The 20,528-nt window shown below is 34.5% G+C and overlaps 1 protein-coding gene across 2 annotated transcripts in view; it reads left to right on the top strand.

The window, feature by feature from the left end:
• Nucleotides 1-20,528, top strand: part of RASA3 (RAS p21 protein activator 3) — a 274,639-nt gene that overhangs the window by 87,264 nt on the left and 166,847 nt on the right. For both annotated transcript variants that reach the window (XM_031958761.1, XM_031958760.1), the window contains exon 2: nt 11,377-11,494. In XM_031958761.1, the coding sequence (XP_031814621.1) occupies nt 11,377-11,494 (118 nt within the window). The remainder of the gene's footprint in view (nt 1-11,376; nt 11,495-20,528) is intronic.

Below are 20,528 nucleotides of genomic sequence, written 5' to 3'. Positions count from 1 at the left end.
AAAAAAAATTTTTAAAAATTTATTCCATATTTAAGTAGAAAATGATGGGGAACTCTTGGAGTACTGAAAGCATGAGACACATTTTCCCTTTAGATTCTTATAAAGCCTGGGGTCTGCTAAAGAAAAAGAAAAGCTTTTGTGATCCTTTTTGCAACTTGAGTCAAATATTCTCACTTGATTTCTTATGGGGCTCCTTCCTTCCAAAGGAGTTGATGATATTTGATAAGTTTTAGAAAGTGCCACAAAATCTAGTTGAGTGGAAGCTATGCTTGGCGGTTATAAAAGCTTACTCACATCATTCCTCTTTGCCTGTGTACTTCAATGACAGCCACCTTTAATTAATGGATCCTAATTCTTGGAAGAGAAAAACTCTGGCTACTATAGCATAAGGCAAGTAGTCCTAAATTGGCTTCGGAATTGGGAGGCCTAGTAGCAAAATTTTCTCTAGAGATACTACTTTCCAATAGGCTCCCAATAGGAGAATCATTCCCGATTCTCCCAGACTTTCACTACTAACTGCCAACCACTCAAATCCTTTTTCAGGTAATTCAATTCCCAGCCTAACCATGTGCTTATTCTTCTCCAGGATTTTTCCTACAATGCCCCCTACAAGGTACTTTCATCCCATGCCCTCACCCTTGCTCCTTCATCATCTTCCTTTAAGGTGATGTTTTTCCCCTTTAGAAGGTAAGCTCCTTGAGATCAAGAAGAACTGTCTTTCTGTTTGTATCTGTTCCCCCAGTACTTAGCACAGTGACTGGCAGTTAGCTAACAACTTAATAAGTGCTTGTTGATTTAACAAAACAGGATGGGGATTTCCCTAATCACCATGATGAATTTGTTTCTTAAGGGTCATTTCCCTTAATGTTTAACAAATTGGTTGATGATGACTATGCTGATAATTCTTTTCTTTAATTATGCTTCAAATAGTTATCTAGTATTTAAGAGGGTATTAAGTTAAAAACATTCACCCTTCTTTTGTAATGAGTACAATTGATCATATTGCCAGTCCTAACAAAAACATTTCATCATGCTAATAGCCCTTATTAGGAGAGTATCTACAGGAAAGTAAATAAATCATTGACTTAATTGTTAGGTGATTTACTGATGTTGATGGACAGTAAAGCTTAAGAGTTATAGCAGGTTGCTGTTAGGACTCTGTAAATTTGGCACAGAAACTGTGTTCTTCTAGTTTCCCATCTTCATACTTTTACATGGTAAATTCCCAATTTGACACATATAAAAGTGCTCCCTTGTCCACCATAATTAGGTGACCTTGGCTAAGTCATGAAATCTCTAGGTTCTTATTACTTTATCTGTACAAGGATGCAGTTGGATTCAAAAATCTCTGGAAGGCCTCTTCCAGTTCTAGCTTGCATTTTATGGTTCTGTGCTTCCATTTTACTTGGGTTCTTGAATTATTCTTAAACCTACTATTCAACCTGAATGATTACACAGGCTGTCAATTTACTGATTCTTGTCACCAATGATGCTTTTCACCATCACACATATTCAGCTGGAAATCTGATTTTCCAGACTTCTGAATCAGTATGCAAGAGACAGTTTGTAACTTGATTTAGAAATCTAATCTAGTCTGGGTTTTATGGATTTTTGTCCTATTTAATATCAGACACTAAAATAGCAAGGCAGTAAAGACAAATCTATTCAAGGAAATAGGATGTTTTAATCATAAAACTGTCCAGTTTTGAAAATAGGCTCTCCTGTTGTTACAAGCTGCTGGATGGTCTAAGAGGATGTGTAGATGAGTTTGAATTCCAAGTTGTCATGATGACCAAAAGGCATTACTGCATAAAGAATGAAAGTATTAAAAACAGTAATTTCTTCCGATGTTGTTCTATGATAAATGCAGACTATTTACTCCTGCTGACACAAGAGGAATTGCATTGATATTAATAATCCCCAGAAGCACATGTGAGGATTTTTTAAATCCTTTTTATCCTTTTTTTTAAAGTGAGGATGATATAAATCAAACAATGCTGTAAATCCAAAAGAAACAAATTTCCTTTGTCCAAAGCAGTATGAGAACTAAAGGTAGCCATCCATTGTATATCAGGTGTGTTTCACATGATTCCATTGCATCCAAGCTCTATTAGTCATTCAGTGAAAACAAAAACATTCCCCAGATCATTCTCATTGTCCTTTCCTCTTTGTTCTCTGCAGTCCAGCTAAATTGTTCTACAGGATTAGCTGAATGTATCATGATTTTACCTTTCATCCCATAGTTACTTTTTTGTACTGTTTTGTACCATTATTGTGCATTATATATCTCCTGTTACCATGATAATTGTTGGTTTTATTCCCTTACTATCTATCTATCTATCTCTACATCTGTCTATCTCTACATGTGCCTATTTATCTATCTGTCTGTCTGTCTGTCTATCTATCTGTCTATCTAGATATGGACTGGCTTATCTAAACTATTTACTAGTATCCACCATAGGTCTCTGCCACTGGAACTTAATAAGTATTTGTTGAATGTATCAAAAAAAAATGAAAGTATAGCTCAGATTTCTTCTGAGTAAAGTTAAGTTTTTACTTTTTTTCTATTTGTACTTTGTTTCCCCCCCCCCCCACTTTTATTCCTCTACATTCCTTAGTGGTTAGTGGTTCTTGTTCTCTCTCTCTCTCTCTCTCTCTCTCTCTCTCTCTCTCTGTGTGTGTGTGTGTGTGTGTGTTTGCATACTCCTGCTGCCCTTTCCTGTTTTTAGTGGCAATTCTTCACATCTATTGCAAAAGCTACCTTTGTCAGGAAATCAAGATAGCAGGGTGATGGTGGTAGTAGTGATGGTAGTAGTGGAAATAGTTCTCTCATGCTCTCTTTAATCCTTGTCTACATCACTGGATAAACTAATCTGTTTTTCTTGATCTCTGCTCTCGTCTTGGCACCATTGAATTACATTATTCAGTTTCTTTTCTTAATTTTTTGGTCCTTCAAACATTTCTTTGTAGAGATAATTCTCTGAGCCTTGACACACACCTGAATATGAGTTCTTCCTTCTTCCTAAATTCATCCCATGTACAAACGTAGTGTCTTAGGTTTCCATCCTCTTTCATTTCCTTTTCCTTTCCATTTTTTCAGAAGAGCGTCTTCCTTGGCTACATTTTAGAGATCTTCATTCTTATTTTTATCAAATCTTCATTACCAGATGTTCATTTTTACCAAATCATCTAACATCTCCTTTGCTACTAAGTTAAACAGAACCCTGGTGATGTTTTATAATCACAACAGTATATAATTCAGGTGCAATCAAATACATAGAGAAACACACACTCATACATACAAATACCAGGTCCTGTATTCATTTTGCTGAAGGATATATAGAAGAAAACATCATGTGCATTGGTTTATTGTTTGCATAGCAATCTAACATTAATCATATGGGAAAAACAGAATGTAAAAGAGTAAGCATGAGGGAGTGAAGGTTTTAAATTATAACAAGGGAAAATTGATTCCTTAATCAGCAGTCAGTAGAATAGTGGGGAAATAATATTTCAATCTCCTTGCCAATACGATGGACTCTTCAAATACGATGGATTCTTCAATTTATTATCCAGTGAATGCTTGATTGTCTTCCATAATATTTGCTTGTTTGTGGCATTTAAATAGTAACAGAGGCAACAGGGTACAGTGATGGATTTGGAGCTAGAGGACCTGAATTTGAACCCCCAACTCTGTCACTTGTGACCTGTATGACATTAGGCAAATCATAACTGAAGCTTCTCCAAGCCTTTAGTTTCCATTTTCCATAAAATGAGAGATTTGGACTAAATAACCTAACTTCCCTACATTCACAAATCTATTATCCTACTTATCCAAGGCCATTAGACTATAATAACCTTCAAATTGAAAGTCTGAGAGGGAGAATAAGTCTGTTATCTAGAGCTTCTTCTCTTCCTTTCTTCTCCCTATTCACATTTCAGTACAAGTATTTGTTCTTTTTGAGGGATGATAGTGATTAGGGAAAGTTGTAAATAATTGTACCAGTTTTTCAGCATGTGACAGGTAGAGGTAGAGAATGTGATATTAATGAACCCAACCCTTTATGGTGGATGAAACAGCACTATTTGAATTCTTGGTCTTATTGTACTCCAGATTTGTTTTGATTGTCAAAAGTACCTGTGTTTTGTCTTTTTTTTTTTTTTTAATCACATGAGAATCTGAATATGATTTTTTCTTCTTCAGGGAGTATGAATGAAAAAAAAAACTTATTGCCAAGGATAGGCTTTTATAGGCTGTTTGTTAACTCTGTATCTATGGAAGGGAAAAAATGTGTCCAAGAAGGTCGACTCTTACTTTCACCTCTCAATGGCCTGGGCACAGTTCCACTTTAAACTTGAAATCTGGACTCTGGGTTCCCCTGCTTCATTTGTTTTGTCTTCCTGTCATACTTGTTAAGTTAGCTTGCTGACAGGATATGTAGGCATGCAACCATAACAAAGTGAATTATTGCTAATGATAGCTTGTGCATGATGCCCTTTCAGATTATAATGTTTGTTTTGGTTCCTGTGCTGTATTCCTACTTGCCTATAATTGAATATCAGCACATAGAAAACTTCAGTTGTCTTTTTCTCTTCACTGAACCGATTGTTTATGTTTAAAGTTATGGTTTTGATTAGGTATATGTGTTGTTCTCCACCCTCTTCTTACCACTTCCTTCAATAAATTAGTAAGAACTGTTATTTGCTGCAGATGTATTATTGTTTCATAGAGAGAGAATTGGAGGGGCCAACATAGCTCATCTGCTCCACCCTCTCAATTTTTAGATGAGAAAACTGAGGTCAAAAAGATTAAACGATTCTTGTAAGATCACATAGTAAGTGTAGTAAGGTAATAAGGTAGTAATGTAAGTATAATAAGATAATAAGTGTAACTGTAGTAAATGTAGCAAGGTTGGAAGGTAAGTGTAGTTAGTGTGGTAAGATGACTGTAGTAGTATAGCAAGGTAATAATAAATTGTGTAATAAATGTAAGTGTAGTAAGTGTAGCAAGGTAGTAATCTAAGTGCAGTAAGTGTAGCAAGATATTAAGGTAAGTATAGTAAGGTAGTAAATGTAGTAAGTGGAAGACTAGGGACTGAACCTAGGTCCTCTGGCTCCAAACTCAGCCTTCTTTTTGTCTATATCATGGTGCCTTTATTGTGTTTATAATTTAAAATGGATATTCTACCTCACCTATGAGAGCTGTAGTTATACCTTTTAGGGACTGTGTGTTTATTGCATGAAACCAAAGTATATTTTTCTTTAAGTTAATGCTGAGAAGGCATCTGTAGGATCAAAGATTTAAATTTAAAAGTGATATCACCAGTCATATGTATCAACTCTTTCATTTTATAGATGAGGAAACTGACTCCCAGAGAAGTTAAGCATTCCCCCCATATTACTCAGGTTTAAATGAGATGTGATTTGAGCCTAATTCTTCTGACTCTAAATAAATCCAGTGAGCTTCCCATGATACCATACTACTGTGCCACCTCTCAACAGTTTTGTGATCCTGTGGATTGAAACATTTCCAATCAACTTCAGACACTTACTGTGTGACCCTGGGCAAATCACTTAACTTTGTTTGCCTCAGTTTTTCATGAATTGGAGAAGGAAATAGCAAATCACTCTAGTAAAGAAAACCCTAAATGGGGATATGAAGAGTTGGATATGACCAAAACAAGTGAAAAATAATGCAGATTTTAGTCCAGTCATGCTTTCTCATACTGGGCAACTCTTTTCCATGTCTTCTCACAAATCCTTTAGGGAAGGGTATATCCAGTACTCCTCTAAATCCCTAGTTATTACATGGGTATCAAAAGAGCACGCAGGCTCTGCATCAGTTATCTCTTGCTCTTGCTTACAACCTCAACCCTTTGCAGGATTAACTTCTCTATACAACCAGTAAATCAATCAAAATTGGAACTCAGCCCCAAGCTGTGATCCTGGGCAAATTATGTCAACTTCTCAGTAAAAGCTATTAAGAGACTATACGTCCTATCGGGGCAGGGACAATGTCTCATCTAAATTTTCTATCTCCCTTAGCTAAAAACACAACGTGCTGCACACAACAAACATTGAATAAATGTGTATTGATATTAGATTTCTGGTCCTCAGTTTCCCCATCCTATAATTAGAGTAGTTTAGCTGAAGCACCATTTCTCAATCTAAATTCTGCCATGGATTGATAAACTTTGTTGACTAGTTCCAGTCTATGACACCTCAGCTTTTGGGTTCTAAAAGGAAGCTTGTGTGGATAAAGTGGGCCACAAGCAGAAAGAAAGAGATAGAGAAGGAGAACTCAGATTTCTTAAATGTACAGTTTTTAAGTAATCAAGATCTTTGGTGGTAAAAAGTTGCTATATAAATGGCATTTGAAAAACATTGGACTAGATCATCTCTAAGATTCCTCTCAGCTGTAAGATCCTATCTTTTGACCTAATTTCCAAAAAAAGGTGTTTTTTAGAAAAAATCCTTAAATGTCATTAGAGTACCAGTTGTGAAGTCAGGAGGACCTGAGTTCAAATGTGACCTCAGATACTAATCAACTGTGTGACTCAGGACAATTTACTTAACCTCAATTGATTCTAAAAAATGTCAGCTTATCTCATGATATAGGTCAGGGCTGGGGAAAATCCAGCCTGTAAGCCATATAAGGCCTGTGAAGGCTAGGCACAATAACCTTCCACTGCTTTAACTCTATAAATTGATAATTTTATTTGACCCACAAATAATGTTATAAATATCCAAATGGTCCTTGGCAGTAAAAAGATTCCCCATTCCTGGTTTAAGCACTAAATACAGTAGCTTGTGATCTATAAAATAAAATCCCAGTGAAATGAAGAAGGTAGGTGATTAAGGTAATCATCATGGAAGAGACTCTGGTTCAGTCAGTTCTCATTTAGTATATTCTCATTCACTAAAGTATGGAAAAAAGAAGTGCCCATACTGATGATAGCATTCTTTTCAGCTAACCAACTTACTGAAAAGTTTTCAGTATGAGATGTTAATATGCATTTATTGTTTAAAATATCCCCCCTTCTTTAGGGACTTTTCTGTTGTGAGGAGGCAGATAGGAAGACTGGGATGGTGCAGATATGCAAAGGCAATTCTAGCAATTGCTTCTGTCGCTCATCTGTAAGCACAGTAATTTTAATTTTGGTTCAGATTAATTACCCAGCCTCACTGGTGTTGCTATTGTCATAGGAACCAGAATGTAACTACATTGGCATAAATAGATGGAGATGTGATGCAAATCAAGGAGTAAGAATACCAGTTTATAACAAAGCAATATTTTTATATTTAAATGATGACTGCCTCAAAAGTTATGAAGGGGCTCACTGGGACTATCAGTTCTTAAAAACTTCTATTCAAAAGAGATGGTATATAATTTACCCTTCCCTTTCTCCCCATTTTCAATTCACTAAAAAATTACTAATCACCTACTATATGCAGAATACTTTGGGAAATACAAAATTCAGATTTCCCAAGTGGGACTTACTACATGCGCAGCAGATAGAACTTCATTACAGGACAATGCAAGGTCAATATGTAAGAGTGATGCAAAATACATGCAAATACTTACAATGCATGTTTTCTACTTGAGTGGAGGGGAAAGTGAATTAGGAAGATTGTAGTAGTGGAAATAGCCTTTAAGCTGGGCTTCAGATGATCTGTCTAACAGGAAGAAGGGAAGAGGTTTAGGGAACCATGCCAAGAAAGGTGTGTACAGTGAATGATGCCATTTGGCTGGAGGACTGAGTATTTGTGTTGAAGGCAAATAAATAAGATAAGGCTGAAAAATGAAAATGGTACCATAATTTGGAGAGACGTGAATATAGACTAGGTTTTATTTGGTAGGTAAAGAATTATTAGCAAAGGAGATCTGTCCAATTATGAAGGTTAATCTGAAAGCAGTTTGGTTTGAGATGGAGATTAAGGGAAACAGTGGAAATAGGAAAGTCCTGTTAAAAGGCTATTTTAATAGTTTATGTGGGTGGTAATGAGAACTTGTTTTGGGGTTATAGCAGTGGGGATGGAGAGGAGGAGACAGGTTGCAATAGATATTTCAGGGGTAATATTCACAAGACTTGGCAACTGATTAGATGTGGGAGTTAAGGGAGGGGGAAGAGTCAAAAATAAAAACATTTGTTCATAATAAAGGAGAACAAAGCCTCAGTTCTGTATTCTTCACTATCTCTAGGATATTCATAAAGGTTCTCTCTCTTTTTTTTTTTTTGGTGGGGGAGGGGAGTTTTTTTTTTTTTTTTTTAAAGAAACAAAGCAATTTGCAGCTAAGCATTTGAACATGCTTGAGCTCCATTTTGCACTTCTTTCCCCAAAAGTTAAATTCTAAAGGGAACTAAATTGAAGGTTTATTAATATCATCAATGTCCTTGTCAAACATCAGGGAGATCCAGCTGTCATAATGGTTAAAAGATCAGGAAGTTATTTAGTTCTATAAAAAAATTAGAAATTATAAAAGGTCAACCATGATTCTTTGTGGGTCACTATTGTGATTCTTTGATCACAGGATTGTGTGCGTGACCTCAGGACAAGAGAAACATAAGTTGCCATTTATAGTTCTTTGTGTCATTCTATGTATGTGTTCTGTGCTTGTTCTTATTCCACTGTGTTGCATTATAGTCTCTGAGAATAGGATTATGTAATTCCATGCTTGTGAATATATTACATACCATATATGCACGTGCATATGTGACCTTTCCCATACTTCAAATCCTTCATAAAATCTGTCTTTTGACATTTAACGACTTCCTAGGGTTTAGCTTTGATGCATATGCCTGTTAACAGATTGGTTTTTCTTGTGTGACTTTCTTTGCTCAATTCTGGGCTAAAAAAAATGAATGAAAAATGTTCCTGTTTAGGTAAATTTCAAATATATTTCTGATAATTCTTTAATTGCCTTTTGATTGAAGATGTTTCACATCCTAAACATGAGGAAATTGAGGCTTCTCAGCAGTATATGCCTTCTTTAAGGCTATGGGATGATGGGTTTAGAGCAGAAAGGGATTGAAGAAGTTATTGTATTAATGCCTTTATTTTACAGATGAGGAATTGAGACCAAGTGACTTGACCAAGGTCACACAGCTAGTAAGTATCAGAGGGAGAATTCAAACTCAGATTTCCCAATTCCCAAGTCTAGTATACTAACAGACCGATCTGCTGTTTAGTCACACAACTAGTTTAAAATGTATGCAGAAAAATGACCTGCACAATTTGGAATGTGTTTGGAAATTAGAGAAAAGCTTTGATTCTCTGTTTTGTTGAATCAAAAAAAAATTTTTTTTTTTGACTGAGGCAGTTGGGGTTAAGTGACTTGTCCAGGGTCACACAACTAGCATGCATTGTGTCTGAGGTCAAATTTGAACTCGGGTCCTCCTGACTTCAGGACTGGTGCTCTATCCACTGCGCCACCTAGCTGCCCCTTGCTGAATCAAAATAATAAAGAATTTAAAAATTAAATTAAAGTGAAACTTTAAACTGAAATTAAATTGCTTTTTAATGTTAATTACCGAATGATTTAAATAATCACTTAAAAATCCACCTTTAAAGTGGGATGATCTGTAAGTTTCTTTTTAGCTCTAGAATTCTTATTTTGTGATTCTCTGATTTTTTAATGAAGATGATTTGGATCTGAAGAAAGTCAACCTTTCTATTCCAGAAAAAAAAAAAAAATAACCTTGTTGAGTATTGAATTGAATATAAAGTGAGAATAAGTGAAAGCATATTTGAGGCAGTGGAAAGACAACTGTATTTACAGAATAAATTCTTGGGTTTGAGTCCTGTATTTGTCATTACTATTTGTGTGACCGTGCAAATTCTTTGATTTTTTTCTGGACCTCACTTCCCACAGATCAAATTCCCTCTGAGATCCCTTCCAACTTAAATAAATAAATAAACAAAAACATCATTTTAAGGTGCTTTCAGAGAAAGTCCCAGAAGGAAACAAAATTGAGGAGAGAGAATCAAATTGATTGCTTCAAATGTATGTCCTCTATGGAGGATGGAGGACTTTGGAAGTATAAAGAGCTTATATCCAAAGTACTCTGCTGAATTATTAGAACTATAAGGACACTTAGAAAAACAGAAATACTTGGAAACTCCTCAGAAGGATTGCTCTATTGGTGGACCCATTTTCAGATTTGCCTTTGGAGTATTTAGCTTGTCAGAAAAACACTGAATCCAGGTTTGTCCTTGGTGCTTTTTCAGCTCTGTCTAAATAGTTAAGTTGGTGTGGCAGGCTTTGAACAGAAGCTGGCCTTTGCCATGGGGTGTCAATCAGCTGTGGTGTGGGAGCCCCTATCATTTCATGTTGTGTTCCTTGAACAGTGTCTGCCGAGGACATTTTACACAAGATGTCATTAGAAGCCAACATGACTTCTGTTAGTATCAAAATCCTTTGGGAAACCAGAGCCTGAAAGAGGCATTTGTTGCAATGGAACTGACTTAACACTGAACGGCAGATGTCCCATTAAAAAGCTACCCTTGTGACTATTGGTTGAATTTCATTCATCTCTGTTCTCTTTCCATTCACAAATAAACTGTGTTGTTTCCTCCTACTTCCCTCCTTCTTTTCCTCCCCCCACTTCCCTTTCACCTCTCCAAGTTGACTGCCCTTGTTCTAGGGATTCTGATAATAATCCCCAAGCAGACACAAAGTATAAATAAGAACCTCTTGCAGTATGGACAGCTTCCATTTGGCCAGATGGATGTCTGCTTTTAAAGTATAAATACTTGCCTAATCTTAAGGTGCTTTGGTGAAATTTGGATGTGGATATTGGGGGGTGAAGGAGGAGAAATAAAATTGGCCCTAAAAGATTTCCTTTTCTGAGATTTTAATTAAAGGTTTCTGTCTTCCAAGGATCTGAAGGTTAGTGTGGTAATTTGTATTGGTATGTAGAAAGCTTAATGTAGCCCTCGTTTGCATTATTTTCTTCTTTGAGTGCTTGACAGTGTGGAATATAACATAAGATGTTTCAATTTGGGATGGAGGCTGGTGCAATCACACAATTAATTAATTGATTCCATAGCTTGTGTCTGGCCAGACAAAGTGGTATTTAGTTCTAGTTTTAGAAAAACTAAACTCAAGTAACTTAATTCTGACATAGGTTGAGAACAGAGAATATTGATAGCAGAGTGTTAACCTTGTACTTTAAACAGGAACATGTGATTCTATTATTAGATGTTAACACATTACAGTAATAAGGAAATGAAGGCCATATTAGGCACCACTGAGTATTCTAACAAGGAGGCTGTTTGGTTAGTGTGAAACAAATGTATCATGAATTGGAAATGAGTATGTGGACTAAATGTCTCAATGCTAAGAAAAGTGCACATTTTATTTTTATCTTTCAGGAGAAGCCAAAAATCTTCCTACTTATCCGGGGCCAAACAAGATGAGGGATTGCTACTGTACTGTAAACCTGGACCAGGAAGAGGTTTTCAGGACCAAAATAGTGGAGAAATCACTATGGTAACAAATCTTGTTTCTTTGTGTAATACCAATCAGTTTTTTTGTTTTCTTTCCTAAAAAAAATCTGACCATGTCAGTCTTTGTCCTGCTTTTTCTCTCAGTTCAATGGGGGTAAAAAAATAGGATGGAGAGGTGGAATTTATAAATGATTGTTTACATGAGTTCTAAAGCTTGGTCATCATAATAAATAGGCCTCATCCTCTCAACTGCTGGTATCCTCCCTTCTAGTCTCCTTTGCAATAACAACTTTATATATATTTATATTTATTAACTTTATGCTATATTTTTTTAATCTTTCCCTACATAGTTTTATTTTTTTGAATCACCCCATCATATTCAATTCAGCCAACACATTTCTTTCAAACTACCTAAATAATGATGACAATCATAAGAGTGCTGATAATATTTTTACATATAGGAAGTAAACAATTTGATCTCATTGAGTTCTTTATAATTGGCCTTCAATATGTATCTTATATTTCTTCTGGTTGTTATATGTCAAATTTTCCCTTAAGTTCTAAAGTTTTTGTCACAAAAACTTGAAAGTTTTTGAGTTTGCTAAGTGTCTATTTTTTTTTTTTCATTCAGGTTATACTACTGGGGAAGTTACTCTTGGTCATAACCCCATGTCTTTTGCTCTACAAAATATAGTATTCCAAGAATTACGATCCTTCAACATAGTAGCTGCTAGGTTTTTTGTACTCTTTATTGTAGCTCCACAATATTAAAATGGCTTTTTTCTTGTTGCTTCCAATATTTTCTCCTTAACCTGGGAGCTTTGAAATTTGTATGCTATATTTTTAAAAAAAAAATTTGTTTCCCCTGTTAGGATGTATGGTCCTTTTTGACCAGGAATTATTTTGTTGTGTTTGTATCCCTCAATTCCTTGAACATAGAGCTTAATAAAAACTTGTTGACTGATTCATAAAGCAGCCATAATATATGCTGGACTCTAAATAATAATAACAATAATAATAATATCAAAGGACATATATAAAGGATATTAACTTTGGACTGGACAACTTGACTATATAAATATTTCTATATATTTTTCTCTTATATATGAAATAAATTTGATACCATTTCAAATGGATAACAGTTTTGAAGGAGAAAATGACAAGGGATTTTAGACAAGGGTTCTTTTCTTTCATCTTACTTCAATATTTGAAAAGAACCCCAAATTTAGGATTGGGCAATTTAGATCTGGAAGAGGCTCTAGAGGTCTTATCATCAACCTCCCCCACCCCTTATTTTTAAGATAAGAAAAATGAAATCCAAAGAGTTGAAATGACTTGCCCAAAGCCAATCTATTAGAAAAGCAAAGATCCAAACCCAAGTTTTGAACAAAAGATCACTTTCTTTCAAATACTCTCTATTGCTGTAGTATTCTAGAGAGCTAAGGTTAAGTCCTGATTTTGAAGCTTAACTAACTAATGTTTCAATGTTAAGCAGATCATTCAACCTCTCTGGAGCTTAGTTTCTTCATCTGTAAAATGGGAATAAGAAAACTTAGGAAAGTACTTTATATATTTTCAAGCCCCTTAGACGTAAGCTGTTATGATTAGAATTGCTTTTCTAGATAAGTCATCAGAATCAAAGTGGCTACATATAGAACCTAAAAAAAATAATCTATTTTTGGGAAAAGAAAAATCCTGAAGGAAAGACCATAAATAAATCAGAGTGGAGATTGAGGAGTTAGCTTGCAATCTAGAAACCTTGAGCCACTGGTATGACATGGAAGTAGGAGATAAAGGAATGTTCAGAACTCTAAATGCACTTGTGTGTGTGTGTGTGTGTGTGTGTGTGTGTGTGTGTGTATGCACACACACACACACACACACATATAGAGGAATTAAGAATGACCACTTTTAGAATGGCATGTCAGCCTTTCCATTTACAAGCCCAAACCCTGTATAACCTTCAGCTGCTCAGGATACTGGGAGAGCTATCAGTGAAGAGCTGAGAAGAAGAAATCTGATCTATCCCTTTCCCCCCTTCCCATTTTCCTTACTGTTAATTCCCAGCCTTCCCAAACCAGATTCATTGAAGCACCTGAACATTTGGCAGATACTTACCCTTCAGGAACAGACTGATCCAGCTGGTCCAATGGAAAGTGCCCACATTACGAGCAAGGCCTCCTTATTTATGTTTGGATTTGTTAGCATCTGACAAGGCAATAGACTGAGAACAGTTTAAAGAGTGGGGAATAGTAAGGTAGAAAGCATTTTATTTTGTTTTTAAACTTATTTTTCAATGAACAAATGTTTATTTTTCTCCCTTCCTTTTTTCCCTCTCCCTCTCCAATGAGAAATAAAAGAAAAACAAAACTCTAGTAATAAATATACACAATCAATCAAAACAAATTCCCATATTGGTTGTGTCAAAAATGTATGTTTAATTTTGTTTATTTTATTCATTACCTTTCAGTTAGGAGGAAGGTACTAATTTTTTTTTTTCATCATGGGTCCTTTGATTTCATGGTCAATCAGAGTTTTTAAGTCTTTCAAAACTGTTCATTGATAATGTTGTTATTGTATTACAACTTCCTACTGACTCTGCTTCCTTCAGTCTACATCTGTTTATACAAGTCTTCCTAGGTTTCTCTGAAACCATCTACTTCACCATCTCTTAAAGCACCATAGTGTATTCCATTACATTCATACACTGTAATTTGGAAACTATTTTATTTTAAAGAGGGTTAAAAAGAGGCATTGAAATCTGTGATCTTCATTCAACCATTAGTGGTCCTTGAGAGGCATTTTCAATGAAGCCATTCAGAAAGCAAAGAAGAGTTTCATTGTTAATTGGTAGTATCCTAGAACTTAGAGTAGGAAGAAATGTTAGAAGCCACCTAATTCAACCCCTTCATTTTAGAGAAGAGCAAACTGAGTCATGGAGAAGTGAAGTCATTTGTCAAAAATCACACCAATACTAAGTAGCAAAGACAGGACATGGATTCAGAATAGAGATCCTCTAAATCTTTTCACCATGTCATAGGATACCTAATTCTGTTTTCAACTTCAGGTTTTGTGTGTTTTACCACAATATCTATTTTAAATCTAAATTTTAACAGATGAGTTGTATTCTTGCACATCGAAACTTGTGAGTGGGAAAAATAGCAAGTTATAATGATTTACTATATATAATTTATAGAAAACTGTTAAAGATCTTCTGCTCCTGAGAGTGAATGGCAAAAGCATGTTTTCCTCTACTCCATATGTCTTGTTGCTGCTAATAGCTCTTCTTAATATGTTTTTGTTATAGACTTCTCTCCAGACATAGGGATTTATTGATTGTTGTCATGTGTATTGTTTGAAAGTATGTCCTATAATCTTAAAAAAAAAAGACATTTACTTGCTTAAACTCACTAAAGGAAAACAAAAATTTGAAGAATGGTGCCGCTTACATATCAGAATCTTAAAAACAATAGAAAAAACAAACAAACCCAAGAACCTTGTGTTGATTATAAATCTAATATTTTTTAAAGGTATATGCCTGGGGTGCTGGACCAAGCTGGGAGCAGGAAATTGGCACTTTAGCACTCTCTCAAAGGTTATTTTTCATAGCTTTACTTCAAGAAAAATATTTTTAAAAGCCCTATCAATAGGAGACATACCCAGTATTATAGGTTGGACTTCTTGTTTTATTTTATTTTATTTAATTTTAATAAATCTTGGAAAAGTCTTGTCAATCCATCCTGCACAGCATGCCATTTTAGAAAAATGTTCCATACAAAATAATTACTGTCTTTAAAAGTTCATAGGATCATGGCAACATGATATAGTGATTAGAGAGCTGGACTCAAGGCAAACTAAGACACCTTCTCTGCAATCAACAGTTAAACTCTTCAGACAACAACAACAAAGACAAAAATATCAACAACTAATATTTATGTGGTACTTTAAGGTCTGCAAAGCACTTTATATATGTTAATTCATTTGAGTCTCACAATAGCCCCATATAATGGTTGCTATTATTCCCTTTTACAGATGGGGTAACTGAGGCATGGAGCAGTTACGTGACTTTCTTAGGATCACATAGTTAATAAATTTCTGAACTCAGGTGTCCTTCCTGACTCCAAGTTCTTCAATTTAGTCACTATGAAACTTAGCTACTTAGAGAACTGAGATGTTAAACGAATTGCCTAGGTGATATGTGTTAGAAGCAAGATTTCAATCAGATGTTCCTGGCTCTGTTATCATCTCTCCATAAAACTATGCTTTCTCCTCCAGCTCTTTCCTATTATAAATAGTGCTGCTATTAATATGTTGGGGGGGTATGTGTGTGTATAAAAGATAGAAAGATATATATGTGTATGTATATGTGTATATATATGTATATATGCCAAGAAAAGGAAGAAAATATCCAGACCTTTTGGCTCAGTCTCCAGAACATTTTCATTGCTAAGTGTTAACCCCAACAAGATCAGTGACTAAAAAAAAGAAAGACAATATATGCATGTATATATGCACAAATACATATATACACTTATATCAAAGACTATACTTGTGTACATGTCTGCATATGTAAAAGAAAGGCCACATATTTCAGAGCTTAAATGGAATAAATGATTGTTACATCATCACCTCTTCAAGACAAAGAGTCAGGGCTACCTGAATTGCTATTCCCAAGTCTACAACTATTTGTCATTTCTTTTGCCTTTCTGGATTTCCCTGGATACCAACTTTAACTGATTTCACTTGAATGGAACATTTCTTTTTTCTTTTTTTGAGAGAGAATGGGCTAAGGACTATGATCAGGGATGCAAGGGAACCAGTTTGAACCAACTGGCTTTTGGTTAAATTTTAGTATGAACATTTTTTATCTGGAAATCAACAAACACTAAAAAATCAGGACTTGATTTATTGTTTTGTTTTTGGTCTAGTCTTGAGCAAATGATGAGAGAAAATGATAATCATGTAAGCGAAACCTAAAAGTGTATCATGATCTTTTTTTTTTTCCTTTGGAGAGCTAGTTCTTAAATCACTACACCATTCGATACTGACACTTTTCCTTAGTTCCCTTTTCCATTGCCTCCAAAAGAATGATTCTGGATCATAAATATCCCATTTCTTTGGAAAGAATAAATATGATCTGCAACTTTCAAAATTTGAAGATTATAAATTAAAAACTATATGCTATTGAATTATGGCTATATATAGCCTTTGTAGTAAAGATTTTAAAACTTTATATCTTCCAATTTAAGTGTGGCTTAAAAGGAGCCTTCAAACTTTTTATTTATTCTCTTTGGCATAACTTTAGCAGAGCACAGATTTGTTGGACGATAGCAATTCTGAATGCAGTTGGAGTAATTTGGCTTGATGAATACTATATTCTATAGGAATAAATCTGGAGCTCATTTAAAAATCTTTTATTCATATTTTGTTCATTTATATTTCTTAGTATATTATATATTCTCTCCCAGAGAGAGACATCCCTTACAAGAAACGTTTTTTTAAAGGAGGGAAAGAAAACCAATTAGTAAAACTAATACTTCAATCAAGTCTAACATTATATGTAGTGTTCAAGCTCCTAATAGTGTATCTTTGCAAAGGAGAGAGGCACATTCTTGTATTTCTTCTTTGGGCTCGAGCTTGGTAATTATAATTTTAGTCATTTTTATTATTCCTTCTACTTATGTTTTAGGTCATTGTATTTATTATTTTCTTGAATGCTTACTTTGTTTTTCATTCACATAAGTTCACATAAATCTTCTTATACTTGTCTGAATTTATTACATTCATAAATTCTTATAATGTGATATAGTCATCTATAGTAGCCTTTATTTAGCCACTATCTACTTAATGGGTGTTTGTTTATCAATTATTTGCTGCTATAAATATTTTGTTGTATCTAGCATCTTTCTTACTATCATTGACCTCCTGGTCAATGCAACCTACCAATAATGTGTTAGTATGACTGCCTTTCCACAACCCCTCTAACATTGACTAACATAACAGTATTTGCCATTTTGCTGTAGTTGAGGTTAAAAAAAACTCAAAGCTATTATGATTTTCCTTTCTCTTATTGAGATGAATGAATGAATAAAAACATTTATTAAGTGCTTACTGTATGCCAAGTTCTAGGGACCCAAATACAGAAACAATGCCTGACCTCAAAGAGCTTATAATTTCATAGGGAAGCCAACACATATAAGGGAATCATTTTGGGAAGGGGCATTTTCACAAAGAAAGTTACAGGTATGATGAGTATGATCCTATGGAAGCAGATTGACATATCACATTCAGTAACAATGATTCATGTTTCTAGAGCTGAGAAAGTGGGAAAAGATCTGGAGGCATAGGATTACCTAGCTATTGACAGGACTTAGAGAAGATGACCAGAGAGTGGAGATTAAAGTGAAGCATGAGAGAGACAGGTACCAATCAAGATTATAGATTTCTAGGTAAAAATTCTACCAGGTTGTGATCTTTGGCATAAGTGTCAAGGTGCTTCAGGTGTCTAGTGTTTAGCAGAGATGGTTATAAAATTAATGGCTAGAATGCTATCTTTCACATAGTTGCTAAGTTGGCCATTCTTTTGAAAACTATTTATATCTTTTGACATCTTATCTATTACTTATTTTATATTATTGTTTGATTTGAAAAAGAAGCAATTATGTATATGATATGAAATGCTGAAAGATAATAATATTTGATTCAGAAAATGAGTTTTCATATAGAAAACTGAAAAAAAATGACTTATGAGAAAGGCCACAACTATTTTAAGGTATTAATTATTGGCAGTAGTATTTGTTAGAGGTGAAGTGAAGAAGGTGAAGGGGAAAGTTGATAGTTTGAAAAGGGAGAATATAAGTATCATATTGACTTTCTGAAATGAAATCAAATTGTTGGCTCATAAAAAACCAGAGATTTTCAAATAATGAGCATGTCCCGTAACATTTACTTTCCTAACATTTACTCTTCCCCACAGTTACCTTTGAGAAAGCTTTTTTTTTTTTTTTTTTTTTTTTTAATTTAGCCGGAACTTAAGCTAGGATTTAATAAGCACTGAAGTGCAGTATGCCAGCTTGAACAGGAGTACAATCTTTTGTATAGTTTCTACATTGGCATTTCTTTTGAGAACTATTTGTTTATATCTTTTGATCACTTACCTTTTTGGGGAATAGCTTTTCAGTTTATATTATTCTTTAATTCTTCATCTATTTGGTTTCTAGAACTATTTTTGGCGTTGGATTGTCTCTCTAAAATTATGTACTTTAATTATGTGCTGATCAGAAATGCATGAAAATGAATTTTTTCATTTGTTTCAAAAACTAGTGATTGTGCTGTCAAGTGTCCAGGAAAGGAATATGAAACCTTGACTTGTCAGCACTGTTAGAGAACTCCGGAAAACTGCAGGTATTTTTCCAGTGACGACCTTCCTTACCACCACTTGCCCTGGGAATGGAAGCTGATTATTTTGCTGCTCTTGGATGCTGTTACCACCCTGAAGCAAGAGACTCCTTACATACATAGCAGCCAGGAAAAGGGAATCAGTGCCAAGAAAATTTGGAAAAAGAATTCATCAACAAGGAAGCTAAAGAACCCATGCTCCCAGCCCAAGGATATATAATACTTTATCAATGAATCAGAGAGAGGAGAAAGGAAGCAAGCTATTGTAGACTACAGCCGGAATTGTAGATTTCTGAACTCCTTTGGCCTGGGAGCCAAAACATTTTTTTCCATCATTTGAATTCATAAGATTGCGAGTCTAGTTGTAAGTGGAGAAGGAAATAGTGTTAAAAACTGTGAAGAGGCACTGAAGGACATTAGTTTTTCTTGTTTTTGTTTTTGAGACAGAATATGTATTTGAGGCAGATTAGCAGAGTGGAAAGAACTCTGGAAAATAATCCTAGGTATTCAGTCAAAAATTAAATGGAACAATTGGTATCTTCAGTAAAGTAGCAGGATATAAATAACTCACAAAAATTATAAGTTGTATCTTACCAATTCCTTTTACCAGGAAGAGAGAAAAAAAAAAGACATTCCATTCATAACAAATATAAAATAAATAGAATATTTGGAGTTTGCTTCTCAGAGCACACAGTAATTACATGAATACTGTAATTGCATAATATTTTCTTTACAAAAATAAAGGAAGATAAATCTTTGAAGAGAGATTGAATATTTATAATTTAATTGTGCTAATATAATAAATGGGATAATGCTACCTAAATTAATTTACTATTTTTAGTTCCATGTCATTCAAATTACCTATAGATTATTTTATAGAAGTAGATAAAATAAAATGAAATTCTTCTGGAAGAACAAAAAAGTCAAGAATGTTAGGGAGTTGATGCTGCTTGACCTTCCAAATTGGGCCACCAGGAACCATGTCTGGTAAAATCTAAGCCATTCAATTCTGTTCTCCCTGGAACCATGCATCCTCATTTTTCCCTGGTCATTTTCTGAACAGCCACCTCACTTTGAATTTCCTCCTGCTCCCCTATTGCTTTCATTATATTGTTCTTTGTGCCCCACATCCAAAGTCTTACTAATTCTTTTATTGAAAAAAAAAAGTGTTCATAATATAGAGATATAAGGCTTCTCTGTAATCTACAAGTCCTTGATCATTCTCATACCTTCTTGAAAGACAATTTGTATACATTTCTCTCCATCTTCACTTTTTTCCAATCTGTTATAGAATTTACCAAGTAAAGTATATGTCAATTTAATTTAGATAGTCCTTTGTTTTTCATAAATTTTCACCACCTCTTCATCTACAGCAACTAATGTTGTTGGTACATAAGCTGCAGTTATTTTCATGGTCTTTTTACAAATGCTTAAATATCCCATGACATGTTTCATCTTGTTTGATTTACCAGTTTATTTCAATTTACTCTCCAAGGAGCATCCATAAGCTATCATTTAACTATAACTTTTTTTCTTCTGACTTCATTTTAAATTACATCTCCTTCAGCAAGATATCCATACATTGACTGTTGGACAAAAATATCATATTATATCACAAATAGTAAAATTACAATTTATTAAGGACTATGTGATTGTTAGAATCCTATATCACCTTTTTT

This window comes from Sarcophilus harrisii, chromosome 3 (assembly GCF_902635505.1).
Source record: "Sarcophilus harrisii chromosome 3, mSarHar1.11, whole genome shotgun sequence".
NCBI lineage: Eukaryota > Metazoa > Chordata > Mammalia > Dasyuromorphia > Dasyuridae > Sarcophilus > Sarcophilus harrisii.
The sequence above is the reverse complement of the archived record's forward strand: the minus strand, read 5'-3'. Positions and strand labels throughout refer to the sequence as shown.